The sequence below is a fragment of the Argopecten irradians genome, chromosome 3 (genome assembly GCF_041381155.1).
Source record: "Argopecten irradians isolate NY chromosome 3, Ai_NY, whole genome shotgun sequence".
NCBI lineage: Eukaryota > Metazoa > Mollusca > Bivalvia > Pectinida > Pectinidae > Argopecten > Argopecten irradians.
Window position 1 is genome coordinate 44,170,679 of NC_091136.1, and position 27,677 is coordinate 44,198,355.

Genomic DNA, 27,677 nt, shown 5'->3' on the forward strand with positions numbered 1-27,677 from the left:
TTCTTTTTCCTTCAGCGATTTAATTGCTTCAAGGTTTATATTTGCTTTTCGACATCAGGTTCCTGGACCACTTCTTGTCACTGGTATCCATTTCTCCATACATATATTTATTTTTTCGACGAAGTAGCTCCACGAATCTATAGTGTCCATATCTTCCATATTATTCTCCCATTCCACAGAACCGAGTTCTTCATTCACGTTGTCGTAATTTCCTCGGTAAAAGCAATACCTTTTTTGGGTGTATCTTTTTTATCCAGTATTAGTTTATCTTGAATGTTAAAGTTGCATGATCACTATGTCCGATTGGGTTTCCAATTTGTAGATCCTTTACATCATCCTCTTCCTTTGTGAGCACCAAATCTAGAATAGATGGGTCATTTCCATGTCGATATCTTGTATATTCGTGTACATGCTGTATTAGATAATTTTCCTTAACACAATCAAGGAATTTTGATGTCATAGATCCTTCTGCATCAGTGTTACTTTCTAGATCCCAGTTTATGTTCTTGTAATTAAAGTCGCCGACAATGAATATATGAAATTTGAGACAGATCCCTTCAGTTCTTGATAACAAGAATTGTCAACGAACGGACGGAAGGACGGACCACGGACGAAAAGCGATTTGAAAAGCCTACCATCTGATGATGGTGAGCTAAAAAGTCTGATCTTGCCACCTAATAAGTACGCTTTACAAAACACTCATTTCTTTTTTCTAAATTCCAAACTAAATTACATTATTGGAGTTACCATAATGGCTTACACAAATGAAAGATATAATCATAGCTTTCGGTAAAACCTAGTAATTAAGGGTTAATAGTACTTGACACCACCACGAATACCTTTTCTTAGAGCATTTCCCTCATATACCGACCTAATTATGATTTGTATGTAATAAATCAAACTTTTCGCGGACGATATAAAACCAAACGTGAAATTGGTCAGAAGCGACAGCTACTACAAGTTGCTAATTACGCCGCAACTCGACATTGCTGTTCAAAGTGTGATACCAAACATTAACAAAATACAAAATAAGAAAATATACATGTGTCCTTGAAACCAAATCGCCAAAATTCCATTAGTCAATTTGTACCCGCAAAAATAAGCGACTATACGGTAAGTTGTCAGCATGCTAAATACCTATATGATAATTCTCGCCATTTTCTGTTTTGGGATCAAGCACCAATACGTGACTGCCATGAATCTAGCCTCGGATTAATGCGTCCAATTTCACACGGAGATGGGACATTAAGGTTCTAAACTATCAGATTGACTTAGGTCTTTTCCATTCGTTTTCCCGCGTCAGATGTTATGTGACGATAGTGCTGGGATGGCGTTTTACAGGTAGACACAAAGCTAACAAAAACGCGTGTTGGAAAAATCAATACACTTGAAATTGAAAACTTGGACCTACTATACCTATTGCATCATTATGTTGTGATTCATCATCTTTTCATCAGCTCAATCAGATATTTTATAATGATGGGCTTTTCATACATTTGTATAGATCTCTACAGTGTACGTGCGTAGAATATCATCGCGTAGATAAATCTATCCATCGATCAGTCAGAATGGACTAACAATATAATATAAGAAACACCATGTGTAAGAAGCCGGTTGTGCTCGCTTTCTAATTTTACTGCCTTACTAAACACTCACATCTTTTAATAGCTAAAAGTGAATAAAATCGTTGTTTGTCACAATTTGACATATTTGTTATTTTGTCATAACTTACAACTAATATTTAGGCTGCAAAATTTAAGGTTGGTTCAACTCGTTCTCCTGAATATATGGTAATATTAGGTGCTCCTTTGATTTTGGTATTTTTATTGGTAATTGTTTGCTTACAATCTTGCATGCGCGCGTTATTCGTGTATACTTCTGGAGACTTGTACTCTTGTATTTTTTTTTACTGTCAGTAAATGTCCATATAATTGTAAGGCCCGTGTCGTTGAGGCGTTGGCCATAGATGACTCACGTAAACACGTGTTTGATTGATTACTGTTACCATGGTTACCAAGTTCAAGTTAAGTCTAAATTTTGATACGATTTAATTTGGAATGCGCATTGAAACTCACAGGTCTGCAAAGATTTCCTTTGAAGACTACAGAGTCAAAGCCACACATACAGCTAACCACAGTGTATCTTTACACGGCTCTTTTGATGTACAGCAAACCACTAAATTACCTGTTCTGTTCTAGTCCAGGGGTGTAGAGATCGTGCGTGATTGGAACTGCTAGATTATCAGGATGTAAGAATGCATATAAGAAACATATTTGAATTACACACACATAGGCAATACTCTGGCGATTGCAATGCGAGTGGATGAGGTAAAAATCCCACAAAAATATAACACAATAATTGCTTTTCATGATTTATTCTATAAATTCCATGAACAATAATTAAAAATGCACGAAACTCAGTCAGAAGTAAAGAAATACTTTACACTTGGTATCACATCTTTTCCTCTGATGTATTCCCCAATTCTCACATATTTTGTTCTCAAACATAATGCTGGTGTTAATCTTTGATCAGCAAAGAACAGCAGTTTCAAAATATGGAGAACAGGGACACAGAGAACAGTTATTAAAATGAAATGTCTTGAATATATTTCTTAAACATTCTATTGTCACGTAATTCTCGTCCATTTTTGGCTTGTTGCAAAAAGTCTTTTCCCATCCACCTCATCTGACTCACGAAGGTAAGGAATTTCTTGTTCTTCTAAATCACTGAAAACAGATAAGAAGACATATAAATGGAACCTTATAAACATTTCTACACGTGTATCTCGCCATATATCTACACAAAAGGAGGAAAACTTTAGACAGTTTTATCAATCAAAAGCTTCTTTAATCTATATATACATACTTTCCGTCCGGTGTATTTCTATTCTCATTCTATCACAGTTACTTCCCTTCGTTTCCATAGGCCAATGCTATATCACTGTTTGTGTAATACTGAGTCCAGTATTGTAAATATAGGTGTATGTTTAACTCTAGAATAACTGTATAACTCAACCTCTGCTTATACTGGTATATGCCATACAACTTAATAACTATTTTAATTTTACAAAAGTTTAACATTATAATTAAGCATGCAAATGTTGAGTTAATTTCAAAAGATTTATGAATGATGTAGGGTTTATCCATCTTCCTTTTTTCCATCCTGACAACTTATTTAGGCTCTTAATCGGGTTGGGGCTGTATCTCCATTTGCCCACTTTTTATAATCTGATAATTAGCAGAATGTTATGACAAGGGTTATAGTCTATTTCAGAGAAGTAAACCAGGATTTACCTATGTTTTACCTGTGAATTTCACATGTGCTACTGTACTTATTCCATAAGGGTATCATATATGTATAACATGTACATGCATGAACATTTTATTACATGGAAACATCTATTAATATGTTACTCTTTTTGTAATCTAATTATGTTCTTGATATTTTTATGTTGATTGAACACATCAAACATAGAATTAATATTTGGTACTAACTTCAAAAGTTCTTTCTATCTTTTTGAAAAAAATATATATATATACATACATACAACTACATTAAACTTCATCTACATATACACATAAATGCTACCTAGAAAAAATAGGTTATGGTAATGTGTATCATACATTTTTTTAATATATATAGCCTCTTTTCATTAGAAATCACCTTTTTGATAACTTTACTGAAAATACACTGCAATATATCGTCATTTTTAGGGCCCCATTGTGCCGATTTGCCGACAAAAGTATTACTTTTACGTTCATCATTGGACAGGTGCGAACTTTTCAAAGAAGTATATAGTATAAAAAGTCATCACTAGCTATAAATTACTGTATTTCTGGGAAAATTGCGTGTTCACACTATCCAGAGGTTTACTGTATAACTATAAGTTAACGAAATTTCAAAATCAGCAAAACTTTGAACAATTTTTTATTGTTCTTCAGTTATAGTATAACATCCGCATTCTCTCAAACAATTTGCAGTCTGCAGAAGTCTATATCCTGTAGAAATGCTTAGGTTTTTTAAAATGTGATAAAAGTGATGCGCATTGGTATATATATTACATGTATTATCAAATTATGCAAATTTACTAAGTTTTGCAGGTTACTGTATTAAAACAAAAGATATCTCAATTAATCCAAATATTACATTCTGAATAAAGAGTATATTTAATTTATTAATATCTCATACTTAGCAATTATTTCATAGAGGATATTTTAGCGACCATCTGGATGTTTCCAAAAAATTGCCAAAATATCATCCTAGATGAAAAATAGCTGGATTTTCTCAATGTCTAACATACAAATATATACAGTACATGTATGTTTGACTTTCTTGTTACTGTAGAATTGGAATGTCGGGACATCAGTAAAGTTTGATATACAATGCACATTTTGTATATGGAGTAGAACTGTATATGATCAGATATAATTAATTAGATACATGCATATCTACATGTGTATTGTTACATGTATCATCCTATTAAATTGAACGGTTTCTTGTGATATATTCTCTATATAGCTACATAAGTACACATGCCAACATTACAAGCATAATTGTCTTGATTGGGTTCTCCTAATAACGACAGACGTAAAGGTTTTTATGATTTTTACTAATTCTTGAAATTGAAACAGTTAGTGAAAAACAATTTGCTCTTCCTGTTGCACGTCTCCTAAAGCTTGGAGACACTTTTGTTCATTATTCTTATCTCAATGTTGAAATTGAAATGCATAAAATATATATATAGTACTGTACTGTATATATTGATATCTCTCGATTTCCCCACTTTTGACAAACTACAGGTAAATGAATACAGGTAAGCACAGGTAAAAAATATTATGAAACTGACTATAATTGGTTTTCCATTGTTCTCCTATGCCAACACTTTTCTTTGTTCTCTAAAAAGTGGGCAAATGGAGAACACACCGTGTAGGGTATACTATGGTCACTGCCTCACATATGTAACCTGTTTAAATTTCTATATAGCCAAATAAATGTCTTACATTCATTAATTTTAGTATTAGACATTAGTAAATATATATATATGTAATTGAAAAGTAATTGAAAAGTAATTGTTAATTACACATTTTTAGAATGTAATTAATTACAATTACAATTACATGTAATTGAAATATTTCTTAATTACAAATTACTTTCAATTACTTTAAAAAATGTAATTAATTGCAATTAATTACAATTACATTTTTAATTACCCCAACCCTGGGCTTAATTGTGTTAATACTTACATGAATATTTTCCCATTTGTTTTTTCAATATTTGGTTCTACAGCTGCATAAATAACTGTTTGAGCCCCCTCCTCTGGAGACTTTTCAACCAGCCAGAACACCGGGCCCAGGACTAGCCATGATATAAAGGATTTATTTAGGTCTGTATGTCGGCTGATTTTGGTTTTGGTGATACCAGGGTACACAAGGTTAACAGTCACTCCAGTTCCTGTTCATACACAGAATAAGGATAAAGGATAAGTTTAACACTACATTTTTTACAAAAGAGTAAAATCTACATATCAGAACATTTTACAGATTATTGAAGATATAAAACTAGGTGTTTACAATATCTCATTCATGATAACATTTATTTATCTATTAAATAAGCTGATGTGATATACACAGAAGGAAAACCATTAAAAAGGACATTTTAATTAATAAACAGCTTGAGAGCTGTGAAGTATCCAATTGTTTCTTACCCTCCAATCTCTTGGCGTACTCCTTTGAACTCAGAACAAGAGCTAACTTGCTTTGTTTGTATGCCCCACTCTCACTATAACTCTCATCAGAGTTCAAGTCCTCAAAATTGATATTTGCGGTTTTATAGCTTAAACTTGTAAGATTGATTACTCGGCTGGGAGCAGATTCTTTTAGTTTGTCCAGCAGAAGGTGTGTTAGAAGGAAGCTCCCTACAATGAACAACTATAACATATCATGGACATCTGCATGAAACACTCACTAACATTTGTTTACTTTAAAGTGTACACGGAATGGAAAATCATATTTAGATATGTTATTCTGTTTGATCTCCTGACAAGAATCTTGAAAACCGCATCAAAATCGGCCGCTTCAGTACCGAGATACCGCCCTCCGAAGTGCTCGATTTTTACCTGTATATCAACTGCTAATCAGGTAATCGGCCGCTCACGCTGATTTGGGGAATAACCGGATGTGACGTCACGAGGACAACGGCAGTGAGGTGTTTGGTAGTGGGGTTATAGCACAAAGGTGGACATATATGTATTCTTAAAATGGGGTTACGAGAATTTTACATACATATATACAGTATACAGTTATGGTGACGATTTAATTATGTATAATATAGGAAATATTGCAACTGAAATCATGCTAAAAACATAAGTAGATTAGCGGAAATTGTAAGTTATTTATGTTTATGGTATAAGCCAGGTGTACCTTGTGTAAAAACTTTTAAGTAGAGATCTTATCTCTGTTTTAACAGCTTACTAAATTATCAAACCTGGGGAATATTCAATTTTCATAATGTCATATAAAAAGAGACGAATTCGAAAAATGATGGTCATATAATTATCCATTTGAATATGTTTCTGTATAAATAAAAATTCACTTGGCCTATGGATTTCAAGAATCAGCATAACGAAAAGAAAAGGTGTTAAATGTATTTCATAGTTCAATACACGTAAATATCATAGACATAAATTGGTAGGGGAGTAAATAAAAAAAATAAACCACTTGAGAAATTGAATTTAAAATACATAATTCATTTATAGCTGTAACGAGTCTATCTTCCTTTTATAGCTACATTTACATGTACATGTATGAGAACATATGTTATTTTAACAATATTCAACAGTACATTTATCGGTCATATAGATTATCATTATTAGTATTATATAATGATCGATATTGACCGAAATTCACAAAGAATTGGATATCCAAAATCTAGCAACTACCAGAAATATCAAAATTCTGACATTGTGCATCATATTTGCATTGTTCTTTTTCGACATGCCATTTGTAAATAATTTTGTAGTTTCTGTTATAAAAATACATATACACTGTACATATAACTAGAAATATATATACGAGACAAATGTATACATTGGTCATTCTGAAATATACAATTATGTATACATCTAGTGATTTATACACTTGTTATATGTTATGTTCGAACGGTATATTTTACTGTAAACCAAGGATTTATATGTGTTAACAAATATGACATAATACAACAATTAAATGATGGTCCATCGCTAACTTACCTGTGAGCTTACTTTTGACACATGACGTGAGCTAAATCAACGAAGCGTGACAGGTCACTAAACACCTTTCTTACGTAATCTGGTTATTAGCCCCCTCATTAGTCTCGGTTGACCACGCATTTTAGTTACTGCAGTAAACAGGTAAAGAGATAAACGCAGCACGACATTGGCTATTCGGAAGTTCTGCTTTTGTTCTGTACTTGATATCTGCAACTTGAATTAGACTTAGACATCTTCAGTCTTTTTTTTCGTTTGACTCGTGCATGATTTATTTTTTTCAATTAAAGACACTAATAAATGAACTTGAGCGAAATATCAACAAATCGTCGGATGTATTGTATTATATGAAAGCTGAATGTATTTCGTCAAAAAATGGATCGATTTAAGATAAAACGCAATAAGTAGATGCATTTACATATATGCAAAAAAAATCTGTTTAGAATCATAACTTAATTCGTATGGGTAGGTTATATGAAAAAGTCAGAAATTTGTAAAGCGGGTTTGACCAGTACAACGACCCGAGTCGGGTTTTGGATAACATAGTCAAGAATCCTTTACATAATATTCATGTATATGTGGTTTCAAATAACGTAGATTTGCAACGTACGTGGATTATTATACACATTATATTGTGTATAATTGTGCAGAAATCGCGCAGAAATGTTCACTTTTATCTACGACAGGTACATCAATATTTGCATGGTATAAATCTTTCAAGCGTGTTCCAAACTCATATCTGTGATTGAGGATAATATTAAATAGGTATCGGACATGTACACAGGTACTTCTGTCTGTAAAAATCGATATTTACAAACAGATAGTTTATATTAGATGGCAGACACAGAAAATCGCCACTCTATCTTATGCGAGTAGAGTAGGTCCCGTTGTCCTCGTGACGTCACAGGTCAGGGGTCCCGAATCGGGGTCAATGGCTTTGGGCTTCAGGTGTGTTCTAGAGAAAAGTCGCATTATCTCTAATACCGTATTCGCTATGAAACTCGTACTTTCTCCATTCTAAATTTTATACAATGACACATTTATCAAGCCTTATATACCAAACCATTCCGTGTACACTTTAATGCAATTGTGTTAAATGGGCTAAAATAATGAATACACATATATTTTTGTGGTACTTTTAATTTTTCTGCAGTTACCAGATTTCGCTATATTGTCATTGTACCAACTTTGGGTCGTAGCTGTCCTGACATTCTATTAGCCCAATGGTGTATCTGATCTATCAGAGTTACTTCCCTTTAATTATAGAATGAAACAAAGGGAAGTAACTCTGATAGATGTATCTAAATACCTTGTGGATTGTATGCACATTGCCGACTATAAGTAAACTTTATATCTTTTGTATCGTGACATGGCTGTTTTGGACTAAAATCAAAACAGAGCCAGAATGGAAAACATAATCAAAACTAGTAAATATTGTCTGTAATCTATTTGAATCTATTTGAATTCAGTAATGCATGTAAATGTACACTAAATTTGCTAAAATTAAAACTAGTATTGCATCTCAGCATCCATATTCTTACATTTTTTTTACAGTTATCAAAAGGAACACTGTATCATTTAACATACAAACAATAGTATCAGGTGATGCAACTTCACTAGCCAAGGGTATTCAGTTTGATTCTCTTCCTACAACCCTGTGCGGTCTCACCTCAAAACTGAAATTTTTGCTTTCAAATTCTGATTGGATGCAGCTAGGTTCAGGAGACCAATGAAAATGTGGCTTTGATATGTCAAAAGAACTGAACTGATGCGATAATATAGTGACCTACTTTTGTATACTGAGACATCAGGCATGCCATGCCTGTAAACATCAACTTCTAGCAAAGTCATTTTACTGATTATATAATCAATTATTAAATGTTTTAGACCAGCTTAATGAATGTCTTGGATATTTTGCTCTCCAAACAGATAGGGAAGTAAATACGTGGGTGGATTCTGTTTCACAAAGTTAAACAATTCCAAGATATACTGCGATCTCGTCACAGAATTGGACACTGAAGAAGCATGAAACACAAAAACTGATGTCGGACCTTACTAAAGAATAAACAAATAAATCACAAATATGTTAATCTTTGGTATTTTGAATCTGTCGCAAACAACACACATGTTTCATAAGGCGCTGCCATTTTTCAACCATACAACAATGATACCAGCTTTTTAATTGGTTGCTTATTAAGTAAATGGAAGGGGCGCAACTGCGGTGATCCAGCAGGTGGCGCAGTGCGGGAACATCTGTTTCAAGTGAAATCTGCCAAGGGTTTGTAGGAAGAGAATCAGACTAAATACCCTTGGCTAGCGAAGATAGGTATGATGTTACTTACCAAAATGGTTTACTCCTAACTGTAGTTCTATACCCTCAGCTGTCATAGCTTTTTTACACATCATTATTCCAGCATTATTGATTAAAATGTCTACACGGTTTTCTAAAGAAACAAAAACAAATGACAGTAACCTATTTAATATGATATTACCAAACCAAACATTTCTCACATTCCATTTCTATGGTTCAACCAGCTTACTACTGGTTACTGTATAACATGAAATATTGGAGGGCACATTATATTGGTGATTCTAAAGCAACCATGGAAACTAACAGTTCTACACAACGCTTATTTCATGTACATTGTCATATTTTAGCATATAAGACATCTGTGACCTTATATGAATGCAAAAGGTTTCATTTGAATCCAATTGGTAACCATTTATCCATGAATGCAACTGGACCAATATCTGAGCTTTCAGATTTTTTATAAGAAGTCATTTAGCAATGTTGACACCTGTGTTTTTGCAAGGACAATATGATGCATTTGGAAAACTTCACTTAACCTATTTCATGTCCCTATTATTTGGTAATAAATAAGTTGTTGAAAGAGAGAAGTAAATGTAAGCTAAATGATATCATGACAGATACTTTAGTTACTTTTTTTCATTTCTACCTAAAAGTTATCTACCTTTATTCACTTCTTCTGCAAATCGACGAATAGACTGCATAGAGCTGAGATCCAGATACTTGCAAGAAACATTTTGATTGAAGGTATCTTTGACAATTGTGTCCCTAGCCCTTCCACATGCTCCCATATCTCGACATGCCATAATTACACGGGCACCTGTCAATGTAAAACAAGTAAACTTGTCTGCTTGATGCAAGAATTTTAAGAGCATAAGTTAAGCAACAACCAGTGGACCCAAAATTACTTCTTTATAATTTTTAAATTTGAGAAACTTGTATCATGTAACTAATGTCCACCAACTGGACTCTGTCTCTTCAACAAATTGAGCTAAAAATAGTTGCAGAACCCCTGATTTTAAAGTTAACCATCAGTGCTAACTATTACAGGATCCTTATGGAGATGTTTACTGACCTCTTTTGGCTAGATCATGGCTAGTAGCTTGGCCAATTCCACTATTGGCTCCTGTCACAATCACCGTCTTACCAGCCATCCTCTCCTCACTTCTGTACCTTTTTCCTTTAGTGTAATCCCTGAGAAAAAAATTAACATACCCGGTACATTTGAATACATATTTCACAGTAAAATGTTTATTTTTGGCTTTATTCATTTGATTAATTTAGATATTTTACACTGGGGGAATGGGGAGACTTGCAGATTGAAATTATATGCATAAACTAGAATTTAATGGCTGCAAGACATAAATGCCCTGGCGTCCTTATGTATAAATTTCAAATTGAGATACTGCTGATGCAGAACACACATAAGGGTAAACCCTACATGATCCTATTTATTATATAATACTTGTGTAATATTTCATTTAGTCTGAAATTGATAAATTTGCATCTTACATAATATACATTGAAAGAAATTATATTTCTGTTATGGGGTCTTCAGTTATTGCTGTTATGTTTATTTACTGTAAATGTACTTATATTAGAGGTAGTTTTATTTTAGCACTTTTCAGGCTATATTTGAAGCGCTAATTCATGTACAGCGCTAAATTTTGTAAAAGGATATTTTCAGCACCTATTATTATTAATGTTATCCGCACCTAATCATAATTTACAGTTTTTTCTTATTTGCTCTAAAATTTGACTTCATGAAAATATGAATGTTTACAGTACTTACTTGATTAAAACTACAGCTCCACATATAGTACCAAACAAGCTGAGCCTGAAAACAGGCTTGGGGATCTGTGGAATTCTCATCACTCTACATGTATATTGAGCCAGTAAAGGAAGACCTGTTAAACAAAGTAAAGCAATACTCTGTTAGTCTCTAGGTGAAATTTGGTTGAAGGAAAGGAAGGAATGCATATATATACACATGAAGAATATTACAGTTAATATTGCTGTCCGAAGAGTAGGGTCGTTTTCGTTTATTCGGAACAACCGGTTCAACCGTTTGTTAAAGTCATTATTTCAAGTATAAATCCTGACAGACCTGCAGTTATAAATACAGGCCTGTGACGGCTTTGTCAATGGTCGTCTGAAAACAATATAAAATCATCAGATTCATCTTTAATTCATAAACGAACAACTAGGTCCAACCAGTCAAACCGCAAAATGGAAAACGACCTAGGCAACTTAGGCTGTTTCTTATTATGCGGTTTGACTGGTTGGACCTAGTTGTAAGTTTATGAATTAAAGGTGTATGGTCTATATGTTGTATGTTTGGCATAGATTTAATCTTTTGTTTGGCATAGAAAAGGTATTTTAAGTGTTCTACATAATTTTATCCGCCTCTTTAAGTTTTAAACTTTCGATATTTACAGACTTTCGTAAAGTTCGTATTCGCAAAGTTATTAAACAATTAAATTAAAATACAGTATAACTTGTCTAGACCAGATGTGAATGGGACCAGTCTTTTTGTTTGGTTAATACAGGTGTCTGGTTTATAGAGGATAGATAATATGTTCACATGATTTTTGATTTTTTTTTGGTTTGTTTGATTAATTAACGTCCTATTAACAGCTATGGTCATGTAAGGACAGCCTCCCATGTATGTGGTGTGTTGCTTGTATGATGTGTGAGGTGCGTCGGTATATTCATGTTATGTCTTCTTGTATAGTGGAACTGTTGTCCTTTTTATAGTGCTATATCACTAAAACATGCTGCCGAAGACACCAAGCAACACACCCCACCCGGTCACATTATACTGACAACAGACGAACCAGTCATCCCACTCCCTGTACGCTGAGCACTAAGCAGGAGCAGAAACTACCACTTTTATAGACTTTGGTGTGTCTCTGCCAGGGGACAGAACCCAGAGCTTTCCTCACAGGGGGGAATGCCCAACTCAAGGCCAAAAGTGAGGCGGTGCCAAGTGAGGCATTAGGAAGAATAAAGTCAGTTAGGAAGAAGAGAAAAGATAAGATCCTACATTTAGACCCCTTTTACGATCATACAATAAGGGCAGCAGGTACAATTCTTACGCCCTACCTGCAGGGCCAACATGAAAATCATCAGAAGAGAAATTTTTATTACAGCACAAACATTTATTCTCACATATGTACATGGTATAACACAGAATTCCAGCCTATGTTTTCTGAGGTGTACATTTACGATCCATTTCTTTCGGTGTGCTACATTCAAATAAACTCTCAGAAGTTATGTGTGTTTTATTGTTAGAATTGACTGTGAAAAGTATTGACAAATACAATGTATATGTAACAAAACTGTCATCAGACGGTAGGGCAAGGCGTGAATCGACAGTGTCTGTTTTGATTGTGCCATGTTGTGAAAACAATCTTGTCGGTTTGCCTAAGTTAATTTTACAAAGAAAGGTATAGTAACATTAGAACGAATATACGTACCTGGCCTACTATACCTTTCGGCCGGTTACGAATTGGTCCCTATGTGTCGTAGTGGAGCACTGCCTCCGAAAATCACTCGGGCATAGTTATCTATATTTTTTTGTAGGTTTCCAATTATTTTATGTGAATACATGCATTTACATATTTTTTTTGTCCAAAACAAACATAACTACCATTCTTAATATCTACCGTACCGCTCACAAGATGTCAAATTCACAATTTGTGGACTTGTCGTATAAATTCCCTTCAGAAAGACCTTCATATGTATTATGTAAAAATAATGCCTCGATGAGAATTTGATATTTTATGTGGTTCAGTTTTATTGCCTAGGAGGTAAGCGATATCAAACAAGTACGAAAAAAATGCAAACAAACATTTTATAATGGTTTGTATAATCATTACTTTGCTCCATTAGCAGTAATAGGCACCAATTGTAGCTCTAAAGACGACACCATTTTCTGTCAAAAAGTCTTTTGAGCTACAATATTGCAGCTATAGTAACAGACTAAACATTACCTAGACAGTTCCGTTTTTTAGAGTGGACAGATTCCGGATTATGCAGGTTTTGGGTACAATAATTTATTAAAAAATTTGCTGGGACCAAACAAATTAATCGGTATAGACAAGTTTCCGGTTTGTACACGGTCCGGTTTAGACAAGATTTATTGTATTGATTTTTAACATGTACACGTCTAAAATAGCTCAGAAGTATCCAAACTGTTTCGATCTATTCCAATCTGTATGGGTATTGCCTATATTAACCACTTGATACAGCTCGAATGATTCAAATCTATACAGGTATCGCCGATGTCTGTCACATCATGATGCAACTCGGTTTTCCGATATTGCCCAAAAGTTTGAAACAACACTACATGGCGTTGACTGTGTCGGTTCTTTCAAAACGTATGATATTTCAGGCGACATTTACCACTATGTCAATAGTATATATGTTCGTCAGGATATATACTTGAAATAATGACTTTTATAAACGGTCGAACCGGTTGTTCCGAATAAACAAAAACGGCCTGGGTCCTGAAATTGAAACTCTCGTTCGTTGAAGGTAAGTTGTGTAACATGCTTCTTTAACTTCACCCAAGGACGTATATGAGAAGGATAAGTCACACTGGGTTTTGGGGAAGTCAAAGGCAGGCGCTTTTGTGTTTGTGCACTGACCGTGACGATGGGCGACGACTGATTTTCCTTTGATATCCGCCGGCGCAGCCTTTGATGTAGCTTGTGGGTGCGAGGGTTACCGTCTTACTTTCAGAAGCGTTGCCGTCATTTCATGAGCTGCCATTTTTTTTTAACGAAAATTTAAGGCATATCCCCTAAATATTCCGTCTTTAAAGCAAGTAATAAACGTCGTGAAATTTAATAAACTTTACAGTGGTGTTTCGTTTGACTCGATAAGACAAGTATTTGTTGAGAAAAACGGTTTTTATTCCCGGTTCATAGGCGTCTCGCGTGGTGTTTAGTAATGTAAAGAGACAGACACGAATCCTTCTCACTTATAAATCCTTGCTTCAACCAAATTTTATAATAGTCACTGGAAATTTTCATCAAAATTATGTGACATGAGGTAATTAACCGAATAGGTGCTTAAAGCACATCAATAATTTTACCTTCAAATGCCTGTTATCTAGCCATTCGTGACCCGTGACAGTTGCATTTTCACGTGTGTCCTTGCCTCTATTTATTTTTAACAGGAAATGAAATTACGATACTAAATTTCAAATAAAATCCGGAAAAATCACTTAGTTACTGATTTAATGAGTATAATAATGCTACAAATATTTTTAAGCTAAAGTAAAACATGAAAATACATCTAACACTATAAGACAAAGTTGCTATGACTGAGAGTATTTTTATTTATTTATTTATTTATTTGATTTTCCGGAAATTGCTTACGGTGGATCGGTTCGGTGTATTATCATTCCACCGGTTAGTCGAGTTGTAAAATAAGCTGAAAATCACGATGGTGAAGAAAATGACAATCCCCGGAATGGGCGAAATGCCTGATCCTGAAGCAATATTTGAGTCATGGTGGCCCATCATCATCGGTGTCACGATCGGCGTTCTTTATGCATTCAGGTGAAAGTTTTTAAGCGCTATTGAAATAAGACTGATGCTCGACATGGGTGTGTACACGTGAGCCCCCCCCCCCCCCATTTTCAAGCAAACGTAGCAGGGTAACTACCACACATATAAATAACTAAAGTACCGTCAACGGTACCGAACGAATATGTACAATGTACCAATGTATGCATGTCGAAGTTGTCTCTCACGTTTAGTCTTTATGTACTGAAATCTATAATTGAATTTATTTGGTAACCAGAAACAATTCCTAGGCCTACTGCAGTACAACAAAATATATTGAGCTATAAGTACATTTTACGAGAAGTGGTATGGAAATACATCTGTGCATCTGATCTCTGGACAATAATGTGATTAACGTCACGTCACAAAAGTCAATGGGCTGTTCAACAGGTTGGGCACAACCCTGCATATGGGTAACGGTTACCCATTTGAGTAACAGTTACCTGTTTGCAGTAATCAATAAGTTACTCAATAGAGTAATTATGTGAAAAGAAAACGCATGATGTTGTTTTAAAAATTATTATCAAAAAAGGGCGTCATAATTTTTAGAATGCCTTGCAACTGATCAAAGACTCTATGTTTTTGTGGGTGAATTATCAAATTCTGTAGTCTAACTTTGTTGTAAGATGACAATTTAGGTGCTCTCCATTGACTTCAGTGTATAGCTATCAGGGAAATTCAGTGCAAATGTCATGGTTGAATGAGTTTTACCTGTGTTCCATTTTTAGCAACATAGTAAGCAATGGAGGTGGTTTATTTTGCGACTTTTACCAAAATTGAGACAATGAAGTTTGTCCCATTTTGATTAATGATGTACTAAGTTATGTTAGTATTGGTGCCATGTCAAAATTATTACGCCCTTTTTTGATAAAAAAGTTTAAAACAGCTTCATGCATTTTTCTTACACAGAATTCCTCATTTGGGTAACTTATTGATTAGTTACTCAAACAGGTAACTGTTACTCAAATGGGTAACTGTTACCCATATGCAGGGTTGTGCCCAACCTGTTCAATGTACTCACGCATCTGTTTGGCTGCTCGTTGTATGCGTCCTTTCAGGATTGTCATATGAAGACCGGTTGCAGTTTTAGCGTGTTTGCAATTATAGTAAGCGGTTCAAAGTCATAACTACTCTTCAAAAATAGGTTTTGAGACGACCCTTGTCGCTTAAATCATGACAGAGAGGCCCTCCAGGGGGCGTGATCCGTTACAGCCGTACTGATCCGCTATAGCCGACTTTTCGGTAGATTTTGTTTTCCGTCTTTTGTTTTGCATGACCAGTTCTATGATTTCTTTTTATTAACATCTGATAGACATTTAAATGTTCTTTATGAAAATATATGGTTTATGTTATGAAGTTTTGTGAGCAAAAATTGCAGCGATTTTATGCAAAGTGATCCGCTACTGCCGTAACAACTGTAGTGTATAGTTAAAACACGGGTTGGGAGTTGAGCGTACCACTAGTTGGGCTCAAACAAATTTGCAATGACCCACACTTACTGGTCTGTCGCTTTACTGACTGAACCCTACTGGCAAGCAACCAGTTCTCGCCGAGTACCAATTCTCGCAATCGCATATGTACTTGTATGACGACAGACGAATATTGAGACAATTTTTGTGGAAATTAGCATGATAGTGTCTTCTATCAGAAGAAGGCTTTATTGACAAAATTTGCGAGGAAATCATACAGATGCGATGGCAAGAATTGGTACTCGGCGAGAACTGGTTGCCTGCCAGTATTGCCTCAACCAGGAATCGAACCTGGGTCTCCGGTATGAAAATCTATGGCTCTTCCTACTGAGCCAAAGAAACATGCGACATCAGCTGAGTGACAATTTAAGCTCTATTATCATTAACATCCTATTAACAGCCAGGGTCTTGTAAGGATGTGCCAGGTTTGTTGATGGAGGAAAGCCTGAGTACCTGGAGAAAAACCACCGACTAACGGTCAGCACCACTTGGGATTCGTACCGGCATTCCAGAGGTGGAAGGTTTGTGGTTATATGTCAGGTCATCTTAACCACTCGGCCACCGCGGCCCCTGTTAAACTTTAATCCAACGAGGAATGGTTGTCTGGGTGACAAATTTGAATCCTATTCCCATGTGAGGCACTTGCCAGGTATTGACTTACCAGTGTTTTTTCTCTGGATACTCAAGCTTTTCTCCCCTTTCAAAACCTGGTATTTCCTTAGTGAACTAGCTCAGATTTTCAAACCAATTTAGCCAAACCAATCAATGGAAAGGAAAAGTAAATCTTAGTAAAATAAATGTATTTTTAATTTCATAGACAATACATGAGAGGGGCACGGTGTCTTAGTGATACTAAACTAGATGGAAAGGTTGCTATAGTAACAGGTGCAGGCTCTGGCATTGGAAAGTATACTGCCAAAGATTTAGCTTCAAGAGGTAACGAGACATGTCTATTTTCCAAGTTTATTTAAGATTGAAGATTAAAGGGACAATTCAGTCTAAGAGTTAGTAAAACCAGTTCTAATAGAAATTTGGTTATTAGGTAGTTGGTTTTAATATGGTATGCCAGAAAAGCCCACTGTAGTGAAATGTATGTGAAAAGTAACACTCGCTTACTGTCGGACGTTACACATAGTGTTCAGATGTCTTGTATGCCGAACCCTGGCCCTTGCCAGTGTAGTAAAGAATTTTTTGTCTAGAACTACTCAAATCGTTTTTACAGTAGTGTGTTTACCTTATTAGCATCCTCTTGTCTAAAAATTATTTCATAAACTCCACAGTGGTTATGTTTTGCATTTGTTCATCATGTGTGACTTTGGCTCGGGTATGGATACAGCGTACATATCGTACTTGCTAAATCATATTGATCAATGATTTGGAATATCAACGGTATCAATGAAAATAGTACTTAACAATGTTGTGAAATTTGTCAATATTTCCTGTTATGTGTTTCATAAGGAATGTAGAACAATACATTATGCCATATTTTGCTTCATGGTTATGTAACAGAATTAACCTCACTGAATTGTCCCTTTAAGAAGAAAATAATTTGGTCTAGGCATGCATAGACTAAAATTCAATTTTCACAACTTGCATCAAGAGTATTTTTTCTTCAAGATCAATTACTATGACATTTATATATATCAGACATCTGTTTCTAATTTCTGCATGCTAAAATAAACTTCCATATATTTTCAACTCAAGTACCGGTATACATGTACAGTAATCTAATTGTAACCTTACTAAAATGAGGAATGTATGCTTTAACTTATAAGAACTTAGATGATTCAAACACAATATCTTTTGAGGAGAGAACATTTCATTTTGTATGAATTCATCATTTTTCATATTTTGTTGTTTTTCTCTGAAATACTCATCATGATCATCACACAGGCATTCCTGTATTTACTGTAATAAAAAATATTTTCAAATTACAGTATATCTTGATCACTTTTGATTATTTTGATTACAGGAGCCAAAGTTTATCTTGCCTGCCACACAGCAGAGCAGGCTGAAGAAGTTGTTAAAAGTATCAAGGAAACCCACAAGAAGGCAGATATTGTGGGACTTGTGTGTGATCTGGCTGATTTTAAATCAATAGAAGATTTTGCTTCCAGTTTTAGAAAAAGTAAGTTCTCAAATTCCAATAGGATTTTGGCGATTCATGATTGGGCAGATTAAGAATAAAGAGGATTGACTTGATACTAGAATTTTAAATGAATATTAAATTCATATTGTGATATTTTATCTTTGCATATTACAAAGTTACCTTCCTTGAGATAGGTATCCATTGTGAAGTTATAGTTTTGTTAGCGAAGCTCGCTGTTTTCTTCTCTTTTTTTTTGAAAAGTATGACATAACACTTGCAAACACGTGATATCACAATCAACACCTGCCCACAACACAAGGACAAGTAACTCTCTAATAGGCAATACAGAAATGTTATTTTGATTTTTAAGACAAAAATGAGAAGAAAGGGTAGATACAAGGTTAATGTGACCATGACTTTACATACACTACTGTTACCCACTCAATACATATTTCTACTCAGAATCATTGCATTATATCAGTAATATTGCACTGACCCTTAAAGGTAATTTCTATTTAGAATAAAATATCTGTTTGTTGTTAGATGACCATAAATCATTATTATTTAATACCTCATTGTTGTTTCTTCAGAGGAAGAGACTTTGGACCTGCTGGTTCACAATGCAGGAATTATGATGTGTCCTCTGGCACTTACAGAAGATAAGTTTGAATCACAATTCCAGGTCAACTATCTAGGTAAGCTAGTTTGTTTTGCTCTCACCAAGTAGTCAATCATGCTATATTACAGTCAGGAACTCGTCAACCTGTCTAAGTGTTTGTGCTGACGTAATGCTGGGTTTAACGTTCACTATTGAATTATAGTTGTCAAAAACTCACGAACAGCCACCCTCTTGTTATTACGATAACCTCTACTCAAAACTTCAGATGTTCTCAGTAGGGTTACATTAGGATATTTGTGAAACATTGTATAGATAAATGAAATGTGTTCCTTGCTATTTCATGATGGGATCTCTGGTGTGCATGTTCATATATATAACATTGTTTCCTGTTTTTGTCAAGGTCCATTTTTCAAACATCCTGGGGGGAAGGGGGAATGAACTTGTCTAAATTTTGGCTCTGTACCCCCTGGAGGCAGGAGGGGCGGGGCCCATATAGGGGAAATAGAGGTAAATCCCTATAAATCGCTACTTGTCCTAGAGTTCTGCATGGATTGTAACCAAATTTGGCCACACAACACATCCTTGGGGGAAGGGGAAAGATACTTGTACAAAATTTTGGCTCTGACCCCCCGGGGGGCAGGAGGGGTGGGGCCCATTAGGGGAAATAGAGGTAAATCCTATAAATCGTACTTGTCCTAGAGTTCTGCATGGATTGTACCAAATATGGCCACATAAAATCCTGGGGGAATGGGGAAAGAACTTGTATAAATTTTGGCTCTGACCCCCCGGGGGCAGGAGGGGCGGGGCCCAATAGGGGAAATAGAGAATAAATCCTATGAATTGCTACTTGTCCTAGAGCTTCTGCATGGATTGTAACCAAAATTTGGCCACAAACATCCTTGGGGGAAGGGAAGAACCTTGTCCTAAATTTTGGCTCTGACCCCTATGGAGGCAGGACGGGGCGGGGCCAATAGGGGAATAGAGGTAAATCCTATTAAATCGCTACTTGTCCTAGAGTTCTGCATGGATTGTATCCAAATTTTTGGCCACAAAACATCCTTGGGGGAAGGGGAATGAACTTGTCTAAATTTTGGCGTCTTTAGCACTGAGTAGGAAAGAACCCGGTAAGTAAAATAACAAAGAAAGGAAGTATTTGTGTGATTTTTCTTTCCTGTGGTATTCTTTGTGTGATTTTTCTTTCTTGTGGTATTCTTTGTTTGACTACACTTGTATTAAATGTCAAAAACGTTTGTCTCTGTAATATGTTTAAAAGTACATGTTTTTATTCTGCTATTTGTATTCTGAATGTAGATTTTTAAGTGTCTAATAATTGTAATTTTATTGTTTTGTAGGAATTGCAGTAAATTGTGCCTTACCAGGGATTGTCAACACCAAAATCTACCGCCACCTGCCATTCCAGAAAAATGCATTCCTTGCCATTTCCTTTTTCCCGATTCTGTGTATGTTGATGAAGGCTGTTGAAGATGGAGCCCAGACTGCTCTTTACTGTGCCTTGACTGAACATGCTGGCAAAGTCTCAGGCAGGATTTTCAAGTAAGTTATACATGTACTTCATTTGATTTACAGGTACCACCTGTATGTAAACATTAAGTTTCTTCTTATTTAGTCAAACCTCGATGTATACGGGGGTCATTATTCAAATCTTTCAAAGCAAAATGTAACATGATGAAAAATGTTCAAGATTTTAAGTTAAAACAATAAAATGATATTTAAGTGGTTTTAAATTTCCGCAGGCTGATTTTCAGGATATACAGTGTATATGAGTGAACCATTTCTCAATATTTCACCCATCAAATTTGAAATTTTCACAATCATAGCAATGTCCAGCGTAATCACGATAATGTCATCCCCGTTATGCCCTAACCTGAATATAAGCTAAGGGCTACCTAGTTGTTCCAAATAAATCTTTTATCTCCTATGCCGTTGTTGCATATTACAGAGTTACTTCTCTTGCAGGTGGTATTGATTGTTACGTCATTATTTTTTTAGCGAAATTCCCGTCATTTTCTCTAAAAAGTATGACGATCACTTGTAAACACAAGACGTCACAATCGCTACCTACCCGCAAGGGCATATTACTCTGTTATTATGCAAATACAGAATAAATGTCATTGGGTTAAAATCTGTTGAAATCTTTCCATCACAGCAGTGGGTTATCAGACATGTGGTACCAACCATATGCAACATAATATTGATGGTTATAGAATCGTTGCTATGAAGACTAGCAAAGCAATTTATTAATTGAATTTTTACAGGGAATGTGCCGAGTTTGAAATAGATGAGAGTGTCAAAGATGTGGAACTACAAGAGAAACTATTTACACAGTCACTGAAATGGATTGAGAAGAAAGAGTTTGGAAAGGAGAGTTAAAACCTGTACAGGATGGATATATAGTGAGGTTGAAAAGGAAATGTTTGTAACATAAGGGACTTAGGATGAAAGAACAGTTTTATGATATGAATTCCTTATACATGCACTTGTGTATACAAATTATATTGGTGTATAATAAGTTCAATCAAATGCATGATGAGTTTCTGCTGCAATGGTTCAGCCTTTTAATCCAGCTTTATACTAATATTATATGAATCTCAGAAGTGATATACTAGTGAGTTTTTCAGCCATTTCTCTATAACTTCCTTGAGCAAGGAAAATAAGAATATAAAGTATAGTTCAAAGACAAAAGGCTGAGACTTTGATAACCATTTCACATATAAATGATTAGATTCAAAACCATATGATATTAATGATCAGATTCATAACCATACAACTGATTGAAGAAGAGAAGTGTGTGACTATTTGTATTGTGTGCCATTTTAAAGTTGCAAGCTAAGCCACTCGCCTTTCACCTAGCCGGCTGGGGTTCGATCCCCGGCACAGACATGAAAAGGTTTATGGTCACCTGCCCAATCACGTGGGTTTTCTCCAGGCACTCCGGTTTCCTCCTACACTAAGACCCCTCACACGCTTACATCAGGGCCATCAAGAGTGATCTGCATAAGTTGTATGACTTATTTCGTAATCAATGTAAAAGAAATCAAGTATATTTTAAAGTACTTGATTAGAGATTTAAAATTACAAAAGGGGCAAAACCTCCAAATGTGCAGACAAACTTCATTGATTGACTGAGTCATGAAATATTCTTAGCTATCCACAGTCAGGATTTGAAATATTTTACTGCATGTGTGAATACATAAACATGTATATATGATAGTGACTTTGACCTTTTATCATTTAAAGGTAATGTATTCAACATAAAGAAAGGTCTTCCAGTTACTGTTTAGCCAGTGATTTTTGTCATTGCTATTTCATGTATCATTGAAATAGTTACAAACATTGATCTGATCATTTTGAATAAAAATTGAAAAATGCTCACATGCTAAGATAACCAACTTTGTGGTAACATCTTTTTATGACCTATAATTTTGTGGTGAAGCTTTGAAAGCTTACTTGAATAAAGATAATAGAAAATGGTGGATCAGAACATTAGTTAGTTGTGGATTCTTGGTTGTGATGTTCAGGCTGAAATTCTATTTAAAGATGCTCCACCGCCAACTGAGCATAAACGATACTCATCATTTGAATAATAGCTTATGTTTAATTGTGTATATTTGTGTCTAATTAACATAAAAGTACTTTTATAACATTTTTTTGTGTTTCTCTTTGTGCTTGCGCAATCAGTACTTTATTCCATTTAAGACATAGTGCCGTGGATTTTTTTCGAGGAACAATTCATTGTTTTTAATATTTTTATCTTAAAGTAAAATAAGAAGCTCAAACTTTTTAATGATGGTAATGGTGTAAAGCAAGTAACTTTTGTAACTGAAGAACTGAAAAAAGCTGATTCGTCTTTTCCTTTTTTTGGTAGGGGAAAAATACCATTCGTCAGCAGTAGAGCATCTTTAATAAAACTTTGTACTACTTACCATATATATTGCAGTTTATTTATGAGAGTTCACATATGTATGTAATGATACTCATGAGTAAAGTAAAATGTAGGTATTGGAGTTTGCTGATAATTTCTTACATACGATATTCAGCATTAGTGTGTTAATGCTTTTCTAATACATGTATGTTTATTTAGATATTTTTTTTATTCTTCTTTATTAAATCAGAGAGTGCTGTTATGAGAGAAAGGCAATACTATGTTTATGTATATTGTCTGCATGTTATAATTCCAGGTTCTGCACCCTTCACTGTTTCTAATTGTTAGATCTTATTTCACAAGGAATTATAATGGACATGTATGTCTTACAGGCATTAACCAATTCGTGACATTACGGTAGTGTGAACTGGAAGGCAGGTTTTTTGGGTTTTTTTTGTCAGAATCTGTCATAGATATTTAGTAGTAAATTTCTCTTACATTGCCATAAAAGAGGGTTCTTATGTCTACAAGTGTGGCTCAACAGAAATAATCATAAACTGCTGCTCAAAATTGGTGTTTAATGAAAACATCCATTTTGTTATATTATTGCCATACTCATTACTTTCACAATCATACTTTTTGTGAGAATAGGTATTCTCCATAATGATAAGTGGTTTTCCTGTTCCCTGTAAGTATATGTGGTATGTTTGAAAAAGCAAAGTCAAGAGAGATATAGTGAGATTGGGTGGTGTTATGGTTACAATGTAAGCCATTTGCCTTTCACCTAGCTGGCAGGGTTCAATCCTCAGCTTAGACATGAAAAAGGTTATGGGTCACCTGCACAATCATGTGGTTTTTCTGGGGGCATTCTGGTTTCCTTCTCTTCTAAGACCCCTCGCACACTTACATTCGAGCCTTCAAAAGTGATTAGTATAAGTTATATTACTTGTTTCACAATTGGTGTAAAAGAAATAAAGTTTTTATAGGGACAGAGTGATTTACATACGGCGTAGTGCTTATGATACATTGTGTTCACTAATTTCTACTGCACGTAATAAACATAGTATATAATATATTGTAGAAATCCTTTATTCATTTATACCATTGTATGTCATATTAAACAGTACAACTGCAAGAAATGCTTATTTAAAAGTAACATTTTGTTTTATATAATATAAAACAAAATATTGTCAACTTCCATATATCATCAGCTCTCTGAAGAGATAAATATTCATCAAGTAGCCTCGGCCATTTCACCAAAGATACGCTACCAGGATAATTGTTATAGTTTGCAAATATTGCTAAGATGGCATAAAGACTTAATACTTCATAATAAATTGAAATGTATAACCTGTTATTTTAGAATCTCGATAGATTGAAAATCCTTAATTAATGAGTTTCTTATGGAAAGGTACGTTTTTCAAAGAAGAACAAAAAATGTTTTATTCATTTAGTTACTAAGAAATCTGTAATTGATTACAAGCTATGATTTTGTACAATTGATATTGAACTACATGGATAATGTGCCCTGTCATCAATAGAAAATTCTGGAAAATCGGCAAATACACATAGATAACACATCTAAGGCGGATGTTAACTTGTATATGTGGAGTTATCTACCTTCTTGAGACTGAAAGTTATCTGCACTCGGAGGTAGGTACTGTGCGTAATGTCATGATCTTTTGAGCCTAAGGTCATATATTAAAAGTGTAATTTTCATGAACTTATGATCTCACAGTTTTCAAAATGCCTACATGCAAGAGTAGATAACTGTAATATGCAATGACAGCAAATATATGTAATCAGTATTTAAAAAATGTATGATAACTCCATTATTCCTTAGCAGTCTTATAATGTAGATTTAGCATAATAATTAGATAGATGTATTCTTCTGCTGATCATTATACATATTCAGATCATATGTTAACTTGTGTATGTACTGTATGTAGATACATGTACATGTATATTGTACGTTTGTGTACCAGGGTATATATGTATGTAATCATGATGCATTAAACAGAGATCTTTATTTTCTTTTCTACATGCTTCGTTAATTCCTTTGTTTAATGACTGTTTAAGTCTCTGTTTTATCTCAATAACAATGCCTACACTAAGACCTCTTAATTAATTCCTGTTATGGATGAAGTAAAATTCGCAAACCAAGCCATAAAAAAATCTTTCTCATTCTGAGTTTTAATTTGTTTTATTGAGTAAATTGCAGCACTCTTACAACTTCCAGATAAAAGGTGTAATGATTAGTGCAAACTTTTCTGTAAATGTATAATTGATAACTGTTAAATGTAATTGTAAGTATCCTAAGCCAGATGATTTGTAAGGATAATTCTGAAAGAGGTGTCTTTACAGTGTTTATGCTATACTTGGCCAATGTACTTGTATATGGAAACACATCACATACAAGCTGATAGAGATAGCATTGCAGCATATATCCCAAAATGTGTTGTCAACATTGTGAACAAATACTTTGATAGTGTGAAACTGAGGTTTACCATTATCTGACAAGACTTACAGAAAGGCATTATAACTAGTTGCACAGTATCACCTATCTATTTGCGACTGGAATGGACATCACTATGAAGGCTCCGGAGAGGGACATGTCTATCAACCGTCAAACAGAGATTTCATGGATGATCTGACCATCACAACTACCCATTTTCATTCACTATTGGGCTAGAATGAAGTCAAGAATATCCCGCTGCATGATCATAGAATTATAATAGTAGGAAGCTGCGTTCATGGCTGGGCGTCCTTCCAAATGTCACAGCAATAGACCTGTTCAGCAAGACATTTCTGAAGCAGTTTTCATTGTCCTCTGGAAGAGAAATTCAAGGTGTAGACTGGTCATGAAGTAGAATGACTCCAGAGACAGTAAGATACGAGAAGTCAGAGTAATAACTAGGAAAGGCCATAAGTAGTCAACTGGTACCACAATCAACAAAGTTGTGTGCACATCATTGGAGACTTAGGTCATTGACATTATTGTCTGGAACAAGGACTGGGAGTCGACCACATTACCAGTGGCGCAAAGCAGAAGGCAATAAGGAAGAGATATAGTAGTTAATGTTCAGAGTAGAGGATGAACAACAACACAAGAGTATAGCAGATGAGTTAGGCCAGCAAAGGCCATAGACCCTCTGGATCCTCCCAGTGGAACAACTTGGTGAAGATGGAACCCGTGTTGAACTCTCTTCATTCTCCAGTGAGTATATGATATATTGTCATCTCCAGTCAACTTATGTCAATATGGTCTTATGGAAAATCCAGCTTGTACATTGTGTACTGGCAACAGAGGAATCCTTTTTGGCTGCCGAGTAGCTTTCCAGCAGTGAAGGTCCCATTAGTGGCACGACCAGGTTCTAGCTGCCTTAGCTGACAAAGTGAGAAAGAGAGACGGGAAAAAAGGTCAGCAAGTACCAACTTGGGAGATGAGAGCAGGTCTTGCATGTCTTTTCTTTCCGAATAATGTGCTTACCACACTGAGAGCGGATATAATGATATGGTCACAGCAGCGTCGGAAAGACATTCTTGCGGAGTTGACTGTGTCATGAGGAGAAGGATGCGAAGAGGCACATGAAAGGGAGATTGTCAAGTACCGCAAGCTAATAGGGCGGTTTAGAGATAATGAAAGGACACTTGGTTGTTCCTGGCTGAGGTTGATGCCATAGGATTTCCTGCACAGTCAACGTGGCAACTGTAACAGAAGGTTGGACTGGCGGGCGCAAAGAGGAAAGGAACTAAAAGACATCACGCTGGCTATAATGTAGAACTGGGGACCCTGAATACCAGCAAGTCGTGATTGATTATTACTGCTGAACCGCCAACCAAACTGAGGACGTCGTGGAAATGGGGTGGTCGAAACGACCGATGAGAGTTGGAATCCACCTAAAGACACTGTCTACAGAGGTTCTTAGATCTTTATTTCGAAGGTTGTCATAGCCCCGATCCAAAGTAAATAGGTCAGTTCAATGTCTGAGCAGAACTTTCAAAGTTTTATGCCAAGGTGATTCCAATGGCCCCTTAACTATTAAACTGATCAGAGGCAAAGTTAGAAGAAATATTCCAGAATTTAGTTTTATGGCAATGGCATTCCATTGGTCATTCACTTTTAAACTGGTCAAAGGTATACGTACTCAAAAACAAATTTGTCACTTAAATGCAAGTCCGTTCAGCCATGCTATCGATACAATAAGACACCTATGTAATACTATTATTGTGATGTTACATGAAAGCGTTTAATAATTGGATAATATCTAATTCTCTGGCGGCATACCATATCAAATTATTGAACACGTTAACTAAATTCCATATCACTTTTGATTTGTTCTATATTTCTTTTTATGGAGACAAGCTACACGAGACCTTTGCACGTTCTCAACAATTGTATGATGTCACAACAGCAATATGCAATGACGCCATAACGACGGCGACAATCGGGTCACATCATCCTTGCTTGCATACCTTGAATACATCAT

The 27,677-nt window shown here is 35.2% G+C and overlaps 2 protein-coding genes across 3 annotated transcripts; one reads left to right on the plus strand and one right to left on the minus strand.

Annotated features, from left to right (window-relative positions):
• Window positions 1-2,358: 2,358 nt before the first annotated feature.
• Window positions 2,359-14,750, minus strand: LOC138318723 (retinol dehydrogenase 13-like). Of its 2 annotated transcripts, XM_069261366.1 has the most exons (9): window positions 14,653-14,713; window positions 14,204-14,320; window positions 11,344-11,458; window positions 10,627-10,745; window positions 10,216-10,371; window positions 9,586-9,687; window positions 5,705-5,914; window positions 5,244-5,451; window positions 2,359-2,726 (listed from the first exon to the last, which is right to left on the minus strand). In XM_069261366.1, exons 3-9 carry the CDS (start codon window positions 11,421-11,423, stop codon window positions 2,627-2,629), a joined length of 975 nt encoding a protein of 324 aa, XP_069117467.1. In that variant the 5' UTR covers window positions 11,424-11,458; window positions 14,204-14,320; window positions 14,653-14,713; the 3' UTR covers window positions 2,359-2,626. The 2 variants fall into 2 exon arrangements, with proteins under 2 accessions (XP_069117467.1, XP_069117466.1); XM_069261365.1 differs by lacking the exon at window positions 14,204-14,320 and having other exon boundaries at window positions 14,653-14,750.
• A 214-nt stretch (window positions 14,751-14,964) lies between these two features.
• Window positions 14,965-25,228, plus strand: LOC138319690 (retinol dehydrogenase 13-like). Its single transcript, XM_069262836.1, has 7 exons — window positions 14,965-15,121; window positions 17,414-17,532; window positions 18,569-18,724; window positions 19,276-19,408; window positions 20,403-20,428; window positions 20,657-20,858; window positions 21,581-25,228. The coding sequence occupies exons 1-7, from the start codon at window positions 15,006-15,008 to the stop codon at window positions 21,693-21,695; spliced, it is 867 nt and encodes a 288-aa protein (XP_069118937.1). The 5' UTR covers window positions 14,965-15,005; the 3' UTR covers window positions 21,696-25,228.
• Window positions 25,229-27,677: the final 2,449 nt, after the last annotated feature.

Excerpts from the sequence above, each read along its gene's own strand:
- LOC138318723 (XM_069261365.1), bottom strand. The coding sequence starts at position 11,423 with ATGAGAATTCCACAGATCCCCAAGCCTGTTTTCAGGCTCAGCTTGTTT. Across the intron at positions 9,688-10,215 it reads TGCAGAAGAAGTGAATAAAG|AAAACCGTGTAGACATTTTA; the intron begins GTAGATAACTTT and ends TTGTTTCTTTAG. Across the intron at positions 5,452-5,704 it reads GTACGCCAAGAGATTGGAGG|GAACTGGAGTGACTGTTAAC; the intron begins GTAAGAAACAAT and ends GTGTATGAACAG.
- LOC138319690 (XM_069262836.1), top strand. The coding sequence starts at position 15,006 with ATGGTGAAGAAAATGACAATCCCCGGAATGGGCGAAATGCCTGATCCT. Across the intron at positions 15,122-17,413 it reads GGCGTTCTTTATGCATTCAG|ACAATACATGAGAGGGGCAC; the intron begins GTGAAAGTTTTT and ends TTAATTTCATAG. Across the intron at positions 18,725-19,275 it reads TGCTTCCAGTTTTAGAAAAA|AGGAAGAGACTTTGGACCTG; the intron begins GTAAGTTCTCAA and ends TTGTTTCTTCAG.